The following is a 19661-nucleotide window of genomic DNA, read 5'->3' as shown; positions in this document are numbered from 1 at the left end:
TCAAGAGCCAAAAAGGAATCAGACTCCCATTAATAAGAGACAATTTGAGCATCAATTGGAATAATATCCCCAATGAAATGAAGCCCATCAGAAACATTTAAATCCATGTGTTCTTAATGATGCTTTAAGAGAGAGAGAGAGAGAGAGAGAGAAACTGAAACAAAAAAATCACTGATCATCATTAGAGGATGCTAGGAAGCAGACAGCCCCTATTCTAAATGTGGTAACTACCATTTATTTTCTTTAAATTTTGAATTATACAGCACATATCCCTAAGCAAGATTAATTTTTGTTTTTAAACTTAATACAAATGGCATACTATATGTTTAGTATAAGAAATTCTAAATACCTTTACCTCTAGTGATAAATCTCTTGACTGCTGATTTCTCAGTTTTTCCATTTCTCTACGGAATTTTGATTCTTTTACCTCAAAACCACCCAGTTCGGTTAGGATCTTAAAAAAAAATGCATGACAGAATTATTCTCTGAAATACGTTTTTATAGACAAAATAGAATTTAAAGTGCTCAAAATACATACTGATCCAGGTTCTGCTCCAACATCTTCCATGAATACCCTGCCGAACAGTTCTAATGAAAGGCGCCAACGTCCTAGCAGCATATCATGGGAAATAACCATTCCCATGAAGCTACACTGTGGCCTGAAAGAAATTCAAGGGGAGAGGGGGTAAGTAATTTAGCCAACTCTAAAAATTCCCTGACTTTTGGCCAATGATGTAATTTACTTAGTCTTTTAATATTCTGAGGCTTTAAGTATTTTAAAGCATTCTTCTCTAATGGAGAACTTTCTATAGCTCCTCCTTCCTCACAGAACGTCTCATTTTTACTCAATTGTTCCTGCTGTCTTTTAAGTCAGGCTACCTCCTATTTTCAATTTTCATTTTACCTCTTCTCCTTCAAGTACAATGTCTATTCCCATTAGGTGATTCCCAGACACCTCTCTAGTTCACACTTCCACAATGGACCAGAATTTGCACTATGTTAGATATAACCACTCCAATGATACTCAGTTCAACATGGTAAACTGAATATGGCCTCTTTGCTACAGTGACATTGCCTCCAGACCTCTTTCAGTAGTAACATGTACTTCCTTACTGCACCAACATGAAACAAATTCTAATTTTTCTTCCCAAAGTTCCTCCAGAGTGAGCAAGGCAAGACCTTCATGAGCTTCTCCTTCCTTTCCATGATTTCCTTTCCACCCCCCAAAGGCATAGGCAATAATCTACTTCAACCTTTTTTTTTAAACCAATGGCCAGAACTAATAACAGCTTTCTAATTTATCTCCCTACCTCTATTCTTCTATCAATCCACCTGCTTCTACACATTCTAACCACCTCAGCTCAAGCCATACTGTCTCTAGGAAACTTGGGCCACCCTAGTCCATGATTCTTCCTTGCCTTTTATGGTTGTTAGGCCATGTATGTAAAGTATATATAGTTTCCTAAACTAGTTTAATTCCTCCTAAGCAAAAATATTATCTGACATTATGTAAGCAAAAAACACAGAGCATAATAATCTACAAATCATTTGGTGATTAGCCATATTGAGCAACAGTGTATACTGGCAAATTTTTATTGGGAAAGCAAAGAGCCTATCTCTTGCAAGAGAATGACCTACTGTGGACCTGGCAAAGAACGTCAAGTAAGTGTGAGAACCACAAATCTAGAAACCTTTCTAGTTATTCGCATGTCCCCCCCCTTAACTGAGCTGCTGGAAATAAGTCTATAATTGGTTATTTGACATGGAGATATACATATATATAAAATAATTAAAGCATAATATGCTAATTAGACCAGACAGCTGAACGATCTTCCAGACATCCTTCCACAGCTGCGAGGGCTGAGCCCTTTGCATGAATTTCATGCATCGGGCCTCTAATATATATATATACTTTAACTCAGTACTAAACATTAAAAACCAGTCTTAGAATTTCCTCAAAGTGAGAAAATAATAATAATGCCAACCAAAATAATAATGACAACACAGTCACAAAAAGACAACAATCCATAAAACTAAAATTTAGTATTTAATATCTGCTTATAACCTATGAAAACACAAAAATATAAAATAACATTTAATTATACTATTCGTCAAAAAATGAAATAAAATTGTAAAATTTCTAAATAAAAAATTCTTACAATTATATATATCATAGCCATAAAAGTAATACAACAGAAACACTATCTTCACTTAGCAAATACCTGAAAGAGGTAAGAGGTGGCCCTTCACTTTCAGTCAGTCCTATTTCTGCCAATAAACTGCTTTTCAGCTGTGCAGCAAGATCATGAGCAGATGGCCCTGGTTTAGCACTCTCGGCTTCTTCTGGCACCATGTTCTGTTCTTCCCCTTCCTTTTTTTGCCGATTTTGCATGTTCATTACATTTTTCAAGTTGGCAGCATAAGACATTTTAGTTGGAAGAACCTATGAATTTTTACATTTAAAAGTTACATATTAAAAAAACTAACTAGATTTTGTCTTCAACTTACTACTACTCCATAGCAATCACATGCAAGTGATGAAATTCCTTTCTGGCACTTCACCTACAAAGATGCAGCTGTTTCTTGTCTGTCTCATTCCCCTCACTGATCACCAAGTCCAGTGCATCTACCACAGCAGCCTCCAAGAACTTTTAAAAGAATCTCTGTAATATCTGTGGTTATTAAGTCTCTTATGCATCTTCAGGTTTGTTTTTTTTGTCATTTAGATAATAAAAAATTATATTCAACTAAATTTCTTTGATGACGGCTCTTAAACATGTAATTACTTTTTTCATTGGAGATACAGTACAGAATTTTAGGCTCTGAAATCAGACTTTTATCTAAAATCTAGATCTTTCACTTAACCAGCTGTATAACAATACACATTACCACATGAAATATATGTAATCTCTCCAATTTATTACCCATAAAATCAAGATAACAATGTTTTCTACCCAACATGGCTATAAGAATTAATTGAGACAGTGCTTAGGAGATAGAATTATTGAACAAATTATTAATATTACCTTATTTATTCACATTCTAAATTCAAAAAGAAAAATTTCAAGCTAATTATTATTATACATGCTCATATAAAGTATGTATTCATATATATACATATAAATTTAAATTTTCAGGAACATTATAACAATAAACTGTAATATAGGATGAGCACATATGAAACTCCTGCTTTATTGATGAAGTAACCTGACATAGCACAATTAGTCTCAAAGCTGGCTAATAAAATAGTTGGAATTCCTTTTGTTGACATAAAACAGGAATTTCTGATATTTAAATTACTTGAGGAAATACAATATTCTGAATTAATGCAGTTCCAAAAATAAAAAAATGCTTATTTACAAATACTGTATTGCAAAGATTTTTACTATCTTACCTCAAGGCAGTTTCTATCCACTGTAACCTCCATTAAGCATTTCCCACTATTGGCAGATGAAGAATAAAGACCCTGACTTGGTCGGCCAAAAAGATCCTCCTTTCTAGCATTTGGCTGCAATTTTAGCAGAAATATTCTAGTTACATTGTACATTTGAAAAAAAATAAAGTCAATTAAAAAGAAACCTGAATACCAGTTAATTTAAATCACCTGCAACAAATGTGGTTGATCAGCCAAGGGGATGGCTTCAGCCAGAGGCACTTCAAATGGATTTGGGGGTATACACCCAAGGAATGTCATGGAATCTGAGCGTCGGAAAAATGGATGATTTTGGCCAGTTTCTGCAGGAAGAGAGTCATCATCCTTATCATTCAAAGCAGCACCTAAACATAAAGAGATGAAATGTATGGTTTTTAGAAAAATTATTTAATCATTGGGGAAGGGTAAAAGAATCTTAATCTGCTCAGTCCAAATTACCTCTATAAATTTTAATGGCACTCAAAAATAATAGTCCAAAATTTTTATAATATTTTTAAATAATTTAAATTTTTAGCTGCTCAAAAGGATAATAATGGTAAATTTTATGTTATGTGTATTTTAAATAACAAGAACTTGCCAAAAAATAATTAGCAGTAACAAATATTGCTCCATTTTATATTAGATGGAAGTTTCCCATATCCTTCTCTTTATCTCTCTCTAAAGATTCAGACCCGAATACAGGTAGATTCCTGAGCATATTCATGACCCGGCTCACATGACTCCAGGAGAGGAAATGGTCAGGAGCTGAAATGTGAGCATTTGCTTACTTGTAAGTTCTGCTTCCTCTATAAGACGACAGAGAAATTCTCTGGGCACTTATGAATCCCGATAGGAAGTCAGCACATCAACTCCCTTTAATGGAATTAAACTTTGAGAGGGGCTTACTGTGTGCTGTGAAAACAATAGGAAGCAATGGCTGGGTACTCAAAACTACCAGTTAGCTCAGTTGTCTTTCCCTGGGTTGGGTGAAAGTGCTAGCTGATAATAAGGGTCAAATGGACTAACTGACCCCATTTAAAAAACTTTTTAAATTCCATTTGAGTAGCTGAAAACGACAAACTGCAGAAAATCCCCAAAATTCCTTGAGTTTGGAATACTTTTTTTTAAATTACAGATTTTGATATTTGATATTTCTCATCTTCTCGACTAAATCTATTTTGTATCAATATCAACAAAGGTTCTGCTAAGACTTTAATGCAATGCCTATACACTACACTTAAGAGTAAAAATAAAACTAAGAAATGTACAGGAGAGATGCAAAGATTATGCAGGAAAAATACTGATTATTGAAAAGTTCATAACGTTTCTTTAATCATTCTTATTTATGAAGCAAATAATGCAAGGTTTTATAAGGAAAAATGGACAGAAAAGGCAAGAAATGGAACATAGAGAAGAATAGAGAAATCCCCACCCAGACAGAAAATAATGAAGTTAAAAAGCTTGAAGGGGAACTACTGAGGCAGCCATTTCTTGCAGATTAGCAGATTTTCTGTGCACTAACTTTGATTGGTGTCATCATCATTTTCGTGTTCTGAATCTTCATTATCAATACCCAGTTCCAAGAGTTCTCGCGTCCTTTAAAAAGACAAATGAGTTGTTTTACATGAAATTTTTGTGTAATATGAACAGAAGCAAAGATGATGGGAATTATAAGCAAAAAACAACGAAAAGGGTTGTTAAGTATGTAAACAACTTCAAACATTTTGATAAAGTTTCAGACTCTGGGAATGATAGACTGACCAGCCATGTGTGTCACAATTACAAAATAGATTTAAATACAAGTAAAAAGCTAATCAGACCAAGAAACAGTGAGTGAGTATTTATACAAACTCTAATATATGATCAACCAGACCAAACTATCTCGAATATAAAGCTTAACTGGATTCTTAGGTTTCCTGTTTTAAGTGAGGCTTTAGCTACAGTGAAAGGTTGGGTATACTCAAGTCCACTTTCCCACATGAAATATTCCTGCACTATTTCTCTTTTGCGAAGCTGTTCTCCTTACTCCAAGTATTGGACAATATACTAATGAAGACCACACTGAGCAAGTATTTCTTAAACCAACCTCAGGGCAAGTATGAATACCTTTTGCGTTCCAGTTGAGGTGTATCCAATGTTGTCTGCTGATTCATTGCTTTAATCCAATATATAAGGGCTTGAAAAACATATGCTACATGCTTCAGTGAGCAAACATCCAAAACTGGAAGGACATCCGAATGCTCATCATTATGAGACCGCATTAGAGAAAGAGCATAATTTAGGAAGTCCCCTCGAGCTGACATCATTCCTTGACGAGCACTAAGCAATGTGGCACGGCTATAGGAATAAAAAGAAATGAAAATGTTTACAAAAAACAACACAAACATGAAATTTACCACCATCATAAATATGCAAAATTAGGAACGGAAACTATCCTATATAATAAAAGGGTAATATGCAAATAGACCAAACAACTGAACAGCCAATCAAAGCGTAATATGCTAATGATATGCTAACACTGCTCAACTGCTTGCTATGATGTGCACTGACCACCAGGGGGGCAGACAGTCAACTGGCCAACCAGTCGCTATGATGTACACTGACCACCAGGGGGCAGATGCTCTGACCAGTAGGTTAGCTTGCTGCTGGGGACTGGGCACGCCGTGGAGCCCTTCTGTGATCCCTCCCCGGTCCAACTGTGCACCAGTGGGGTCCCTCAGCCTGGCCTGCGATCTCTCACAATCTGGGACCCCTCGGGGGATGTCAGAGAGCCCGTTTCAGCACAATCCCACAGGCCACTCCCCTTGGGAGGGCACCAGATGCAGGGCTTCATGGCTGGTGGATGCTGCTGAGCTCCAGATACAGGCGAGTCTTTAGGGACCCAGACTCAAACGGGAGAAGCGGGACTGTCAGGCTTCGGTCAGAGCGAGTGCAGCTTTCTCTCCGAGGTTTGCAGCGGGTGCTGGGACTCAGAGAGGCAGAGCCCCTGGGGACAGGACTGAGAGCCGCCATAACTGCTCTCTCCGGCCCACCCTGTTGATCCTGTGCGACCCGCCCCGCCCAAGCCCTGCACAGAGGCATTTGCCGGATAGCCTCAGGCAAAGGCTAGATTAGCACCTCCCTAGAGGACAGAAGTTCTCTCACTGCTGACACAGCTGATTCTCATAGCCACTTGGCCTGGAGGTCAAACCCTCCCTAGTATTAGCTACAACAATCAAGGTTTAACTATAAGACTGCGAACAAAAACCACTAGGGGGTGCACCAAGGAAGCATAACAAAATGCGGAGACAAAGAAACAGGACAAAATTGTCAATGGAAGATATAGAGTTCAGAACCACACTTTTAAGGTCTCTCAAGAACTGTTTAGAAGCCGCCGATAAACTTAATGAGATCTACAAGAAAACTAATGAGACCCTCGATGTTATGTTGGGGAACCAACTAGAAATTAAGCATACACGGACTGAAATAACGAATATTATACAGACTCCCGACAGCAGACCAGAGGAGCGCAAGAATCAAGTCAATGATTTGAAATGCGAGGAAGCAAAAAACACCCAACCGGAAAAGCAAAATGAAAAAAGAATCCAAAAATGCGAGGATAGTGTAAGGAGCCTCTGGGACAGCTTCAAGCGTACCAACATCAGAATTATAGGGGTGCCAGAAGATGAGAGAGAGCAAGATATTGAAAACCTATTTGAAGAAATAATGACAGAAAACTTCCCCCACCTGGTGAAAGAAATGGACTTACAGGTCCAAGAAGCGCGGAGAACCCCAAACAAAAGGAATCCAAAGAGGACCACACCAAGACACATCATAATTAAAATGCCAAGAGCAAAAGATAAAGAGAGAATCTTAAAAACAGCAAGAGAAAGAAACTCAGTTACCTACAAGGGAATACCCATACGACTGTCAGCTGATTTCTCAACAGAAACTTTGCAGGCCAGAAGGGAGTGGCAAGAAATATTCAAAGTGATGAATACCAAGAACCTACAACCAAGATTACTTTATCCAGCAAAGCTATCATTCAGAATTGAAGGTCAGATAAAGAGCTTCACAGATAAGGAAAAGCTAAAGGAGTTCATCACCACCAAACCAGGATTATATGAAATGCTGAAAGGTATCCTTTAAGAAGAGGAAGAGGAAGAAAAAGGTAAAGATACAAATTATGAACAACAAATATGCATCTATCAACAAGTGAATCTAAGAATCAAGTGAATAAATAATCTGATGAACAGAATGAACTGGTGATTATAATAGAATCAGGGACATAGAAAGGGAATGGACTGACTATTCTTGGGTTTGAAAGGGGTGTGGGAGATGCGGGAAGAGACTGGACAAAAATCGTGCACCTATGGATGAGGACAGTGGGTGGGGAGTGAGGGCGGAGGGTGGGGCGGGAACTGGGAGGAGGGGAGTTATGGGGGGGGAAAAAAAAGAGGAACAAATGTAATAATCTGAACAATAAAGATTTAATTAAAAAAAAAAAAAGAAAGTGAAAACAACCCACAGAATAGGACAAAATTTCTGCAAATACTTTTTCTGATAAGGAACGAGTATCCAGAATATATAAAGAACTCATACAACTCAATAATAAAAGGACAAGCCAACTTAAAAAAGGACCAAGATCTAAATACCCGTAGACATTTCTCCAAAGACAATATACTAACGGCCAATAACACATGAAAAGATGCTTAACATCATTAGCAATTAGGAAAATGGGTATCAAAACCACAATGAGACACCACTTCACACCTACTAGGATGGCTATTATCAAAAAGACAGATAATAACAAGTGTTGGCAAAGATGTGGAGAAACTGGAACCATCCATACACTGGTACTGGGAATATAAAATGAGTCAGCCACTTTAGAAATGAATCTGGCAGTTCCTCAAAAGGTTAAACAGATTACTATATGATCCAGCAATCTCCCAACCAGGTATAGACCCAAAATAATTGAAAACACATGTCCACACAAATACATGTTTATACCTGTACACAAGTGTTCATAGCAGTATTATTCATAACAGCCAAAAAGATGGCCAAAGGCATATTTTGGCCATAATAGCCAAAAACCACCTAAGTATCCATAAGCTTATGGACAGATAAACAAAATATGGCATATCCATATAAAGGAATATTACTAGGGAATAATGTACTAATGCATACTAAACCTGGATGAACCTTAAAACCATTATGCTAAGTAAAAGAAGCCAGGCACAAAAGACCACATATTATACAAATCCATCTATGTGCAATGTCCAGAATAGACAAATCTAGAGAGACAGAGAGTAGTAGATCAGTGGTTGCTTAGGGTTGGAAGGTAAGGGAAATGAGAGATAACTGATAATAGGCATGGAGTTTCTTGTGTAGATAATTAAAGTATTCCAAAATTCATTGTGATGGTTGTGCATAGCCATGATTATGCTCAAAACTATGGAACTACTGTATACACTTTAAACAGGTTATTTCTCAATAAAGCTCTTATAGTAGAGTGAGAGTAAGAGAGAAAGGAAGAACCCTGTGACCAATGAAAGATCTATTACCAGAACTCTGTTCTTCGGAATAGACTAGCCCAGGGGTGGGCAAACTTTTTGACTCGAGGGCCACAATGGGTTCTTAAACTGGACCGGAGGGCCGGAACAAAAGCATGGATGGAGTGTTTGTGTGAACTAATATAAATTCAAAGTAAACATCATTACATAAAAGGGTACGGTCTATTTTTTTTTTTAGTTTTATTCATTTCAAACGGGCCGGATCCGGCCCGCGGGCCGTAGTTTGCCCACGGCTGGACTAGCCTAATGAAGACAAGGCTTGTGCCGGTTTGTAGAGCAGGCTTCTTACAGCAGGAAAGCTGATGCCACCAAAATCTTATCTCTAGTCCAGATCTCTCTGCCAAGAATTCAATTTTGCATAATGGACATTTCCATCAAATTCTCTCACAGTTCTTAAGTTCAAAAGCAAGTATTTTCATTACACTCCTCTATGTTTTTCTTTATATTTTCCTATTAGTTATTCATAATCAAAGTCTGAAAATCTCAAAGTAAATTCTGCCTCCTTTTGCTCTATCCCTCAACAAGGCCCTAACCTGTTTATGATTTCAAAGCTTCTCTCTCCCCCCTTCCTGATTTTTACCTGCCACTTTAGTTTAGAAACTATTACACTCCAACCACAGTCTGGTTAAATTTCCTAAGCAGTCTCCTAGACCTTGCTTTCCCCCTTTTATGATCCACCCAAAGAAGCAAAGTTGTTTAGCCTGAGCCAAAGCTAGAACCAAATCCTAGGACTCTGACTTGAGGTATAGGCACTTTCACTACATAGCACTGCCACTGCTCTAGTAGTGATCAATGTTTGACCTAATTCCTAGTCCTGAAAAAGGTTATTTTATAACTGAATAGAAAGAACATAACAAATCCACAAAGAAGTATTCTTTAATTATGATTCAGCAGGCTGGAGAAGGTAGAAAAAGAAATGTAATTTGAAGAACCAAAGAACAGCTATGGTAATTACAGAACTTCCCCCTCCTGAGTACAAAGTACATTCATATTCAATCATGTTCAATGAATTTATGCCTTTTCCATGAATATATGCCTTTCAAGGGGAATGGGAATGCAGAGCTTGGGGATTAAGATAAGGAACTTGGGGATTAAGACAAGGATGTAGCCAGGAGTGGGGAATGTCTGGCTCTAGGGCCATAAAAGGCCCGCAAAACCATTTGGTCTGGCCTTGCAAAGGCATTAGGGGTGAGTTTGTTAAATGTTTGACCAAATATAGCAGGCTAGTTTTTAAGTTGATAATTTTGTATGGCTCAAGAATGATGTTCTAAATACCCAAATGGCCCTTGACAAAAAAACGGTTCCCAACCCCTGATGTAAACCAACTACTTCAAAAATGATGATGTATCCTATATAATAAAGGGGTAATATGCAAACTGACCGCCACACCCTCACACAAGATGGCTGCCCCCATGTGGTCACAAGATGGCCTGCAGGGGACAGCAGTTGTGAGCGACCAGGCCAGCAGGGGAAGGTAGTTGGGGGTGCCCGGGCCAGCAGAGGAGGGCAGTTGGGGGGGGGGGGGGGGGGAATCAGGCCTGCAGGGGAGGGCAGTTGGAGGTGACTGGGCCAGCAGAGGAGAGTAGTTAGGGGCGACAAGGCTGACAGGGGAGGGCAGTTGGGGGCGATTGGGCTGGCAGGGGAGCAGTTAGGCATCGATCAGGCTGGCAGGCAGAAGTGGTTAGGGGCAATAAGGCAGGCAGGCAGGTGAGCAATTGGGAGCCAGCAGTCCCAGATTGGAGAGGGTGCAGGTTGAGCTGAGGGACACCCCTCCGTGCATGAATTTTGTGCACTGGGCCTCTAGTCCTATGTAATAAAAGGCTAATATGCAAATATCCTATATAATAAAAGGCTAATATTCAAATATGATGCAGACTGACCACCAGGGGGCAGACAATCCAGGAGTTGCCCCTTGGTGGTCAGTGTGCTCCCACAAGGGAAGTGCCGCTCAGGCAGAAGTCGGGCTCATGGCTGGCGAGCACAGAGGCAGTGGTGGGAGCCTCTCCCGCTTCCGTGGCAATGCTAAGGATGTCTGACTGACAGCCTAGTGGGCCTAAGCCATCAGTCAGACATCCTCCCAGGGCCCCCAGACTGTGAGAGGGCACAGGCCAGGCTGAGGGCCCCCCCCCCCAAGTGCACAAATTTCGTGCACCGGGCCTCTAGCTTAGCATAAGATTCCTACAATACAAATGAATTTTTAAAAAATAGACTGGTTTATAACTTATTTGTTTTGCTTCAGCTACACAGTTAAAAAGAAGTAATGTAAGGTACTAAATTCCTCCTTCACAACAAACTGAGATCTTATGTAAAAAACATTCTAGAATACAAGGGTCTGTCAAAACATACAAGCGTAACTGAAGACTTTCATACCGTCTGCCCTCAAGGGTTCGTAAACTAGCCTCTTCTCGTGCGGTCATCCTCTCTCTCCGTGCTGAGTTCTGAGAAGCGTGAAGAGGATGATTTGGGTGTCCCGGGTCACCGGCAGATGCTAATGCAGAACCATAACGTAACTGAGCTTCAGTAGAATCCATAATACTGACCATCCAGTTCCATGTGGGAATAAGCTTCTCTTCTACATAGTTCTATGAAGACCAAACTAAAATAGTTAAAACTGTAAAAACCAAACTAATATAGTTAAAACTAACAAAATAAAGTTAAATTTGATACACAGCAGGTCCTTGAATAATGTCATTTTGTTGATGTGATACTATAGGAACTTAACTCTTATTTATATCCATTAGTATTATGGTAAAATTGGTTTCATTTTGCTTAAAGTCAAAGAACCTGTCGATAACCTATAGGGAGGACTTACGGTAGTAGTATTATGTAAACATTTAAGTATTTGTAACATTAATTCCCATTATACTGAAATTCTCATAATTGACAGCCAAAAAATATATTTGAACAAGTAAGTTTTCAGAAGTTTCATACCTGTAAGTTTACTGCATCTTGGTAAGTCAATTTCACAGCGGCTGGAATCTGTGAGTATACTAGGTGATTATACTTAGGAATAAGGCCCATCAAGTCTGAGATTTGTCTGATGACAATGCTGTAAGCCCTGGCTAAACTGCTTGCAGATGTTAAGTAGCTGCTGGCATTGCTAGCTTCCAAAGCAGCTGCTGCCGCTGCAGCACTCGTGCTGATGGTACCACTGCGACGTAAGTTCGAAGGATCGATATAAATCAAACCTGCTGAACTTGCTGTAAGGAAAAAAGGACAAGCGCAATAAGCTAATGCCAGTTGCTAACTATGTTTCTTGAGCACTATATATATGCAAATGTGGAAACAGCCAAAAACTTTTTTAAGCCATGCTAATTTACGAATGATAAGGCAGACAAGAATTACTATAAACCAGAGGCAATTTTGCCACTGCCCCCACAAAAGGGGGGGACATTTGGCAACATAAGCAAACATTTTTGGTTGTCACATGAGAGCGAGGGATTGCTAATGGCATCTAATGAGTAGATAAACAGCACAGATGATGCTAAACACCCTGCAATGCACAATTACAAAAATAAAAAAATATTTAGCAATGGTACAAAGATTGAGAAACCATGATATATGCTTATAGAAATAATTTTTATATTTGACCTCAGCGAAATAGAAACTATCCGTTTTCTAGAGGAACATGTGGAACTTCATAAAAATACCTAGTCAACGCTTTAGGAATACCAAGTTTTCAGACTTACCTGCTGGCGTGGATGTGCTGGAAGGGGCTGTGCTGGCTGCTCGCTGATGCTGGGTGTTGCGGACAGCCCATTGCATGGAACGGGGAGCTTGGGCAGCACCGTTAGCGTGGGAGCTGTTCGTGGTTCTCTCTAAAGGCTCATCAAGCATAAAGGTCTCCTGCTCTATGTCATCACTCTGACTACTGCTACTATCAGAATCACTCGAGTCATTTGACTGTGAGTCATCTTCAGAAAAGAAGGCAGGAACACTGCTTGCACCTACATTTTTAATTTTTAAAAGCAAAACCATTGTGAGTTTGTTGACATTTAAAACCACAGTATACCCCCTCATTCAGGAAAATATATGTACTAAACAGAATGTCAGGCTGTATTCAACAATCCACAAAACACATCATTAAAATAGTTTAATTAGAAAAGAACTCTTTTAAATGAACCTTAAAATTAATCCATTATTTAAAATAGCAAAAAATTATTAAAATAGTACCTTCTTTACTAACACTTATAGGGAAAAAGAATGATGTCATATAAAGATTTAGTCACCCTTGTGCATAGTATGCAGAATACAGTTTAACCAATTCATGCTAAATACAACAGAGTCTTAGTAGAAGTAAGGAAGTTGCTGGGATAAGGCACCATACCTGCTTCTGAGCCAGCAGTTGCTGCAGTGACAACACTTCTGCGCCCACTGGCATTATCTTGGTTGCTATGATTGCTTTCACTGTCACTTTCTGTTTCAGCTGCTGCTAGCAAGTCCAGCTCCATGTCACTCCCTAGCAAATACATTTAAATAAGAATAAAAAAGACGTACAAACTCCCTGTGGGTCCAGACTGGGTCTTATAAGTCAGAGTATCATAAGGGAGGGAACTATGAGAGAGGGGGAAGAAAGGGCAAAGAGAAGGGATAGATACACTACAGTGAGCATAACTTCCTGTAAGCAGGAAAAGGATGCCTAGGTAAACTATGGCACTAAGTGGATTATCATACAGCAATTCAAAGTCTGCCCCGCAGAGCCTTATGTAAAAAGTGTTGAGCTGACGACTTCAGCAGGGGGGAAGAGCTCTGGGCTAGGCCCGCTGCTTCCTTCTCATCTATGGGGAAGAAAGTTAAAAATGTCTATTCTTCATGTAACACAGTAGATACAAATATCAAAACATACAAAAAGATAAACTTTAAATATGTACAATCTATTGTACATTAGTTACACTGTAATAAAGTTGGTTCCAAAAAAAGTCTATTCTATGACTACTGATAAAAATGGTTAAGGTGACTAGGTAGCGAAAAGGCCAAAATGATTATTTTCAAGTTAAAAAGAAAGTCACAAAAATTTCATATACAATATCTAAAGGACACAAATGGGAATAGGGCAGTACAGGGTAGGACTGAAAGTAAAATAGAAACTGTTAGCATACAGCTGGCATTATGGGTCATATGTCTTCCTTTTCTCTAATTTCCAAATGTCTCATAATACAGTTATGATTATTTTAATATCTAAAAGCCCTATAAAAAAAATAAAGTGACTTAAACCAAAAGGTAGAGAGGGAGAAGAGAATTATGTTATAAATATACATATATTTATATATGGGTGTATGTACATACAATAGTGGGGCAAAAGTAGGTTGCTAGTTGTGAGCACATGAAACAGTATTCATTCTTGTATTATTATTTATTAATTACTGTATTATTTTCCATACAAACAACTGTTTGTATCTACACACACATACTACCTCCTAACAGTTGAAACATGCTACAGAATCCCCTGGCAGAAAATAAGTTGAACATTTTGCTAAACATCAAATGGGGCTTTTCTCTGTATTAAAATCTCTCTTTAAGGTACCCGATTTACTCAGGTTGAAAAATTTCTCAAATAACTTGCATACCGTCCTCATCATGCTCATCATGTTGGCCCTCAGCCTCAGCATTTTCTTCCCCATGTTCTTCCTGTTCATCATGATGATCCTCTTCTCCAGCCACACCTTCTACCACCTCAACCTAAATCCAGAATCTTATTTGTAGACCATCAAAGCATTAAATAAACCCACTTCTCTACACATGTTCCTCCACAGCAATTAGCCAACAAAAACACAAGGATCCCTAAATACAGGGAACTGAACTCTTCATTTGCTAGTGACAATTTGCTATCAAACTTATGTTGACCTAACTCAATGTTTATAATTATTGTCCATATATAGAACCTCAAAATTAGAACTGTAACAATGTATAGTTTTTTAACTTTTGCAATTATAAAATTTACCCAAAAAATACACAGTTTTTTTTTACTTCAAATACATATGAGAACAAAAATCCAGAAGCTGGCAACAAATGCATTCAATAGTAAGCTACTATCAATAAAACTTCTAATGACTACTTTCCCCTCCTCCCCTCCCAAATAAAAGCCTCTTGTCCACCCAGTTAAAACTACCTCTTCCACGTCTGCCGAGACAATGTCATCCTGTTCTTCGTCTCTGCCCCGAACAGGCTGAGACTGGCTGATGCGCCTCTGCTGTGGGTTGCGGAGGATGTAGGACGACTGAGACTGGCTGGAGCTGTAAGGAAGCGGAGGTCAGAAGTACACTGCAGTCACACCTCGGACATAATGGTACTCAGTGTGATTCACTTGCTAGGATGCTATTTTAAATCAGACCTGAAAATTCTTGGAAACCAGTAAAAACTCATCTAGTCTCTCAGGAAATATAAACCCCAAAGAAATTATTTTATCATAAAGAATAGCTCATAAATCTCAGAATTGTGTTGTGGTTTTTAAGATATGTTTTTACTGATTTCAGAGAGAGAAAGGGAGAGAAATAGAAACATCAGTAACAGAGAATCATCAACCAGTCCACTTCCACATGCCCCCTACTGGGGATCGAGCCTGCATCTTGGCAATGTGGCCTGACTGGAATCAAACTATGACCTCCTGGTTCATAGGTGTTGACACTCAACCACTGAATCACATTGGCCGGGCTCAGAATTGTTGTTACTTTACTTTTCATGAGTCCTTACACTGAAATATTTTAAAGGGAAGTTTTCCCTTTTCCATGCTTTCAACACCAGCACTCCTTAACTTCCAAAGGCTCCAAGAAGCATTCATCCATTAACAAAAGTGTGCTTACTATAAATAATTCACTCTTTAAGAGACCTGACATTACCTACTTTGCATCAGCTTATGAACCTTTGACTTGCTGGATGTATACGGGGGGGAACACATCAGTTCAAAAGTGTGATGTTAAAATAGAATCATAATAAAAGGTGGGTGACAAAATAATGTTACTTTCCTAAAAATCAAATTGAGAAAAAGCCAAGAAAGGACAGAAGCCTCCATTATTTAAAAAATAAATAAAAATGGGAGAACAAGAGAATGCAGCTTAAAAGGCAGGCAGTGGCTAAATTACCCTGTGACTCACCTATTATCCTTTATTTACAGACTAGAGGCCCAATGCATGAAATTCGTGCAAGAGTAGGCCTTCCTTCCCCCGGCTGCTAGCACCGGCTTCCCTCTGGCACCCAGGACCCAGGCTTCCCTCTGGTCGCCCTCCGGCACCTGGGACCCGGGCTTCCCTTGCAGCCCTGGCTTTGTCCAGAAGGACGTCTGGTCTAATTAGTATATTATGCTTTTATTATTATAGATTATTATAGATTTTAAATCACTTCACCTCAGCTGCTCTGAGAAACAAAATCAAACCAGTTATACATGAAGAGTCATCAACTGAGACACAGCCTTGGACTAGACATGTCCCTTGGACTAGAAGGGTTAAAGGAGCCATAGTTTTCACAGAAGACAGCCTGGGATGTGAGCAATAGGAAGTTACATCATAACAATCCTCTCTTCTATCAAGTACATGAGCCAAACATAAATCAAAAAAGGACAACAGATTTCAAGAGACTTATCCTATATCAGCCAAGGTGGAGACAGGAAAAACATCTTTTCAGAGAACTTCTAACTACAAGCCTGCGCTCATGAGAGTTTGGAGCTGAAATTTGCACTTTGAGGGAGGGTGGGCTTCAGTGTTGGTCAATCCAATACCTCAACACTATCAGTAAGCACCAAGCAGCAATTTCTCTCCCTACGCTGCCATCTAATACTCTGCCTAATGTAACAGCAAAGGAAAATACCTGTCTAGATTTTTAAATATTTCTAAATGTCAATAGCTGTGGAACCTGCTATCTAACACCTCTCTGAGCCTCGGTTTCCTCCCTTTTAAAACTGGAGTGATAGTGGTACCTAACAGTTATTGGGTACCACAAAACAGGTAATACAGCTATAATGCTTTGGGAAGTTCCTAGTTTATGCTAAACTTTCAGTGACAGTTATTATATGAGGCACAGAGACAGAGTAGACACAAATGAATTAATAAAGACATTAAGAGTTTTAAGGAGATGGGAGGAAGCAACAGAAAAGCAAAACAACTGAACTTAAGAATTTATACTCAATGTAGTGGTAAACACCATCTACCATCTAACATAAGAGAAATCCCAGAAACTGGTCAAGTGTATATGTTTTATTTAAGACATGCTTGGAACCCTGGTCAGAAGACAACCTATTCGAAGGAGTGATTGTACTGTATTATAATGGACTTCTATATTATGAAGTAGTAGAAAACATTAGCACTGATAAGTGTTGATTATCAAATGAGATCTACTTCTGGAAAGACATAAGAGGTTGGCCCAAGAATACAACAAGGGGAATGGAGTAAAGAGCAGAGCTTAAGAGTATACAATACTTTAATACTAAGCAAGGTGAAAAAAATCTTAAAATTTAGTAGGAACAGGCTCATGGATACTCTTCAGAGATGAGATGCTTCCAAAATCTGTTCAATGCAATAAAAAATTTTACGTCCTTTGGGAGGTTGGGGAAGGGGTGGACACACAAGGGAAGGGCATAAGGAATTCACAAGGTAATACCACCTAAGTAATTGGGGGTTCCTCACAGGGTATAAGAATCAGGAACAGCACAAGAGTACAAGAAGATTTCACTAGCAGAACCTTTGGATACTAAGGTATATCTGGCAAGTCTGAAAAGATATAGCTTGATTTGTAACAGTTTTCAGCAAATCCTGGAGTACATCAGTGACAAGGCTACCATGGGAGAGCTTTGACAGACACACCTAGATTTAGATTCCAGGGTGTCCTACAAGACCTGATAATAAATGGAAAGTTGGGACACATATTGGCATATGGAGTATAAGGAGAACAGTGAGAGCAGATACTCAACATCAACTCAAACGAAACTCAGGGGTTAAGATTTGGGAACACTCTAAATCCTAAAGGAGGCCATCCTTAGCACATAGGTGTTCAGAAAGAAGAAGGGTCTTTAGGTCTTAAAGATCCTTATTAAAACATTATTACATAGATACATAGTAACAAAATCAGACTTAAGAAAACCAACAACATAAACAAGTTACTTGCTAAAGGCCTCTAGTGCCTTGCCACCCGTAAGTGTGACCCCTAAACCAGCAGCTTTGGCATTATCTGACAGTCTAAGAAATACCGAATCTCAGGCCCCACCCAACCCTCCAGAATCAGCCTCTGCGTTTTTTAATAAGATCCCCAAGTGATTTGCATGCGTATTAAAGCTTGAGAAGCACTGTGCTAAATAAAAGGTACCAGAACATTTAGTTTTAGGTTCCAAACATTCTGACTCAACAAACTTCAGTCTAGCAAGGTAAATTATCAACTAAATGGAAAAGATGAGATTTAAGAATAAGTAACTTTGTAACTAGAAATTTTTATTACTGAGTTGTTTTAGCCCCTTCCTAGTTAATATGGCTGTTGTAGAAAATATTTTAAAATTCTATCATTCTGATTGTTATCTACATAAGTTGTGCCCCATAGCACCAGCCTTTGGACACAGAGAAAGTTATCTTTTAATTCTTTAACTTGGCCTTCCAACAGGCTATTACTTAAAGGTAAGAAAAACAGAAAATAACGATGTCTACAGAAGTCTTAAGTAAGGTTTCTTATCAGGTTACCGTCATGGCCTAATAAAAATAGTGCCTTTCCAAACCAAAACGAAAACCCAAACTATATGTCTATTAGATATGGAGGTATAATTTTTAAAGTACTTTTACATGTTCCAAACAAAGTAAAATCTTCACCATGTGATATACAAATGATTATGTACACCACCTGAATGCTCATGCAAAGGTTTTCGTTAAGTCAAATGTGATGTTTCCAGAGAAAGAATTAATCAGAATTAATCAGAATCTGTTACCAGGTAGAAATTTACCTGCTAGACTGATCAGATGATGGTCGTGGTGGTAGTGGTTCCACTGAAAATAATTCTTCACTGCCTTGCATGGCATCTATGCTGGTACTAGCCAGAGTAAAAGGTGCAGTTGGGCGAGCGATCCCCATTCTGACAGGAACTATCAGCGACTCTGCTACATTGCACAATTCTTCCACTGCATAAGGCAGCAGTGCCTGGAATACACGCTTGCATTTTCCAATTGGCTGAGGAATAAAGTTGCTAGAGCAAAAAGGAAAATACAGGAATCTTTTATGAATCCTTTCATATACATGATGTCAGTTTCACAAAAAGTTTGTGCAAAATGATGCAAAAGTCAAAAGGGATGCCTTACTTTTTCTTTTTGGATGAAGCCATTTCCACACTAAGAATAACAAAAACTCTTGCCACAGAGCGCAAAAACCTCATTGTCACAGCAATGGCTTCTTCCCGACGTCCAGGTGTGTACTTGTTCTGGAGTTCTTTCACCAGCGTGCCCAGGAGGGTATCCAGAAGCTTTAAGAGATTATAACCACTCCATTAGTGCTGAGACATCGCAGAAGATGTTTAGACATTCATTACACAAAAAGTTCCAACCCTTTTCAACGTTCACATTTCATAATAAAAATCTCCAAATAAATTTAACCAAAACATTTACAAAGTCAGTGATTAGTTTATGTCACATGCTGACCAGTGCTTGGCCTATAGGTCTCAGATGCCTGACTTCTTGTGTTCAGTCTCACAGTCCTATGGACAGCAATTAAAATTTAGAAAACAATACCAAGTA

The 19661-nt window shown here is 38.8% G+C and overlaps 1 protein-coding gene across 20 annotated transcripts in view; it reads right to left on the bottom strand.

The window, feature by feature from the left end:
- UBR5 (ubiquitin protein ligase E3 component n-recognin 5) overlaps positions 1 to 19661 on the bottom strand; it is a 136853-nt gene that overhangs the window by 20572 nt on the left and 96620 nt on the right. For 13 of the 20 annotated variants that reach the window (XR_009449540.1, XR_009449539.1, XM_059672028.1 and 10 more), the window contains 15 exons: positions 19230 to 19390; positions 18878 to 19117; positions 15074 to 15197; positions 14532 to 14643; positions 13292 to 13423; positions 12654 to 12911; positions 11896 to 12164; positions 11311 to 11546; positions 5519 to 5749; positions 4935 to 5008; positions 3605 to 3777; positions 3395 to 3508; positions 2223 to 2443; positions 539 to 659; positions 350 to 454 (listed from right to left, as the gene is read on the bottom strand). Coding sequence is in view for 18 of the 20 variants with exons in the window: in XM_059672028.1 (XP_059528011.1) it covers positions 350 to 454; positions 539 to 659; positions 2223 to 2443; positions 3395 to 3508; positions 3605 to 3777; positions 4935 to 5008; positions 5519 to 5749; positions 11311 to 11546; positions 11896 to 12164; positions 12654 to 12911; positions 13292 to 13423; positions 14532 to 14643; positions 15074 to 15197; positions 18878 to 19117; positions 19230 to 19390 (2571 nt within the window). In the remaining 2 variants the exon portion in view is untranslated. The remainder of the gene's footprint in view (positions 1 to 349; positions 455 to 538; positions 660 to 2222; positions 2444 to 3394; positions 3509 to 3604; positions 3778 to 4934; positions 5009 to 5518; positions 5750 to 11310; positions 11547 to 11895; positions 12165 to 12653; positions 12912 to 13291; positions 13424 to 14531; positions 14644 to 15073; positions 15198 to 18877; positions 19118 to 19229; positions 19391 to 19661) is intronic. The other 7 variants (XM_059672016.1, XM_059672015.1, XM_059672017.1 and 4 more) reach the window with 5 other exon arrangements.

Source organism: Myotis daubentonii, chromosome 17 (assembly GCF_963259705.1).
Source record: "Myotis daubentonii chromosome 17, mMyoDau2.1, whole genome shotgun sequence".
NCBI classification, from domain to species: Eukaryota; Metazoa; Chordata; class Mammalia; order Chiroptera; family Vespertilionidae; genus Myotis; species Myotis daubentonii.
The sequence above is the reverse complement of the archived record's forward strand: the minus strand, read 5'-3'. Positions and strand labels throughout refer to the sequence as shown.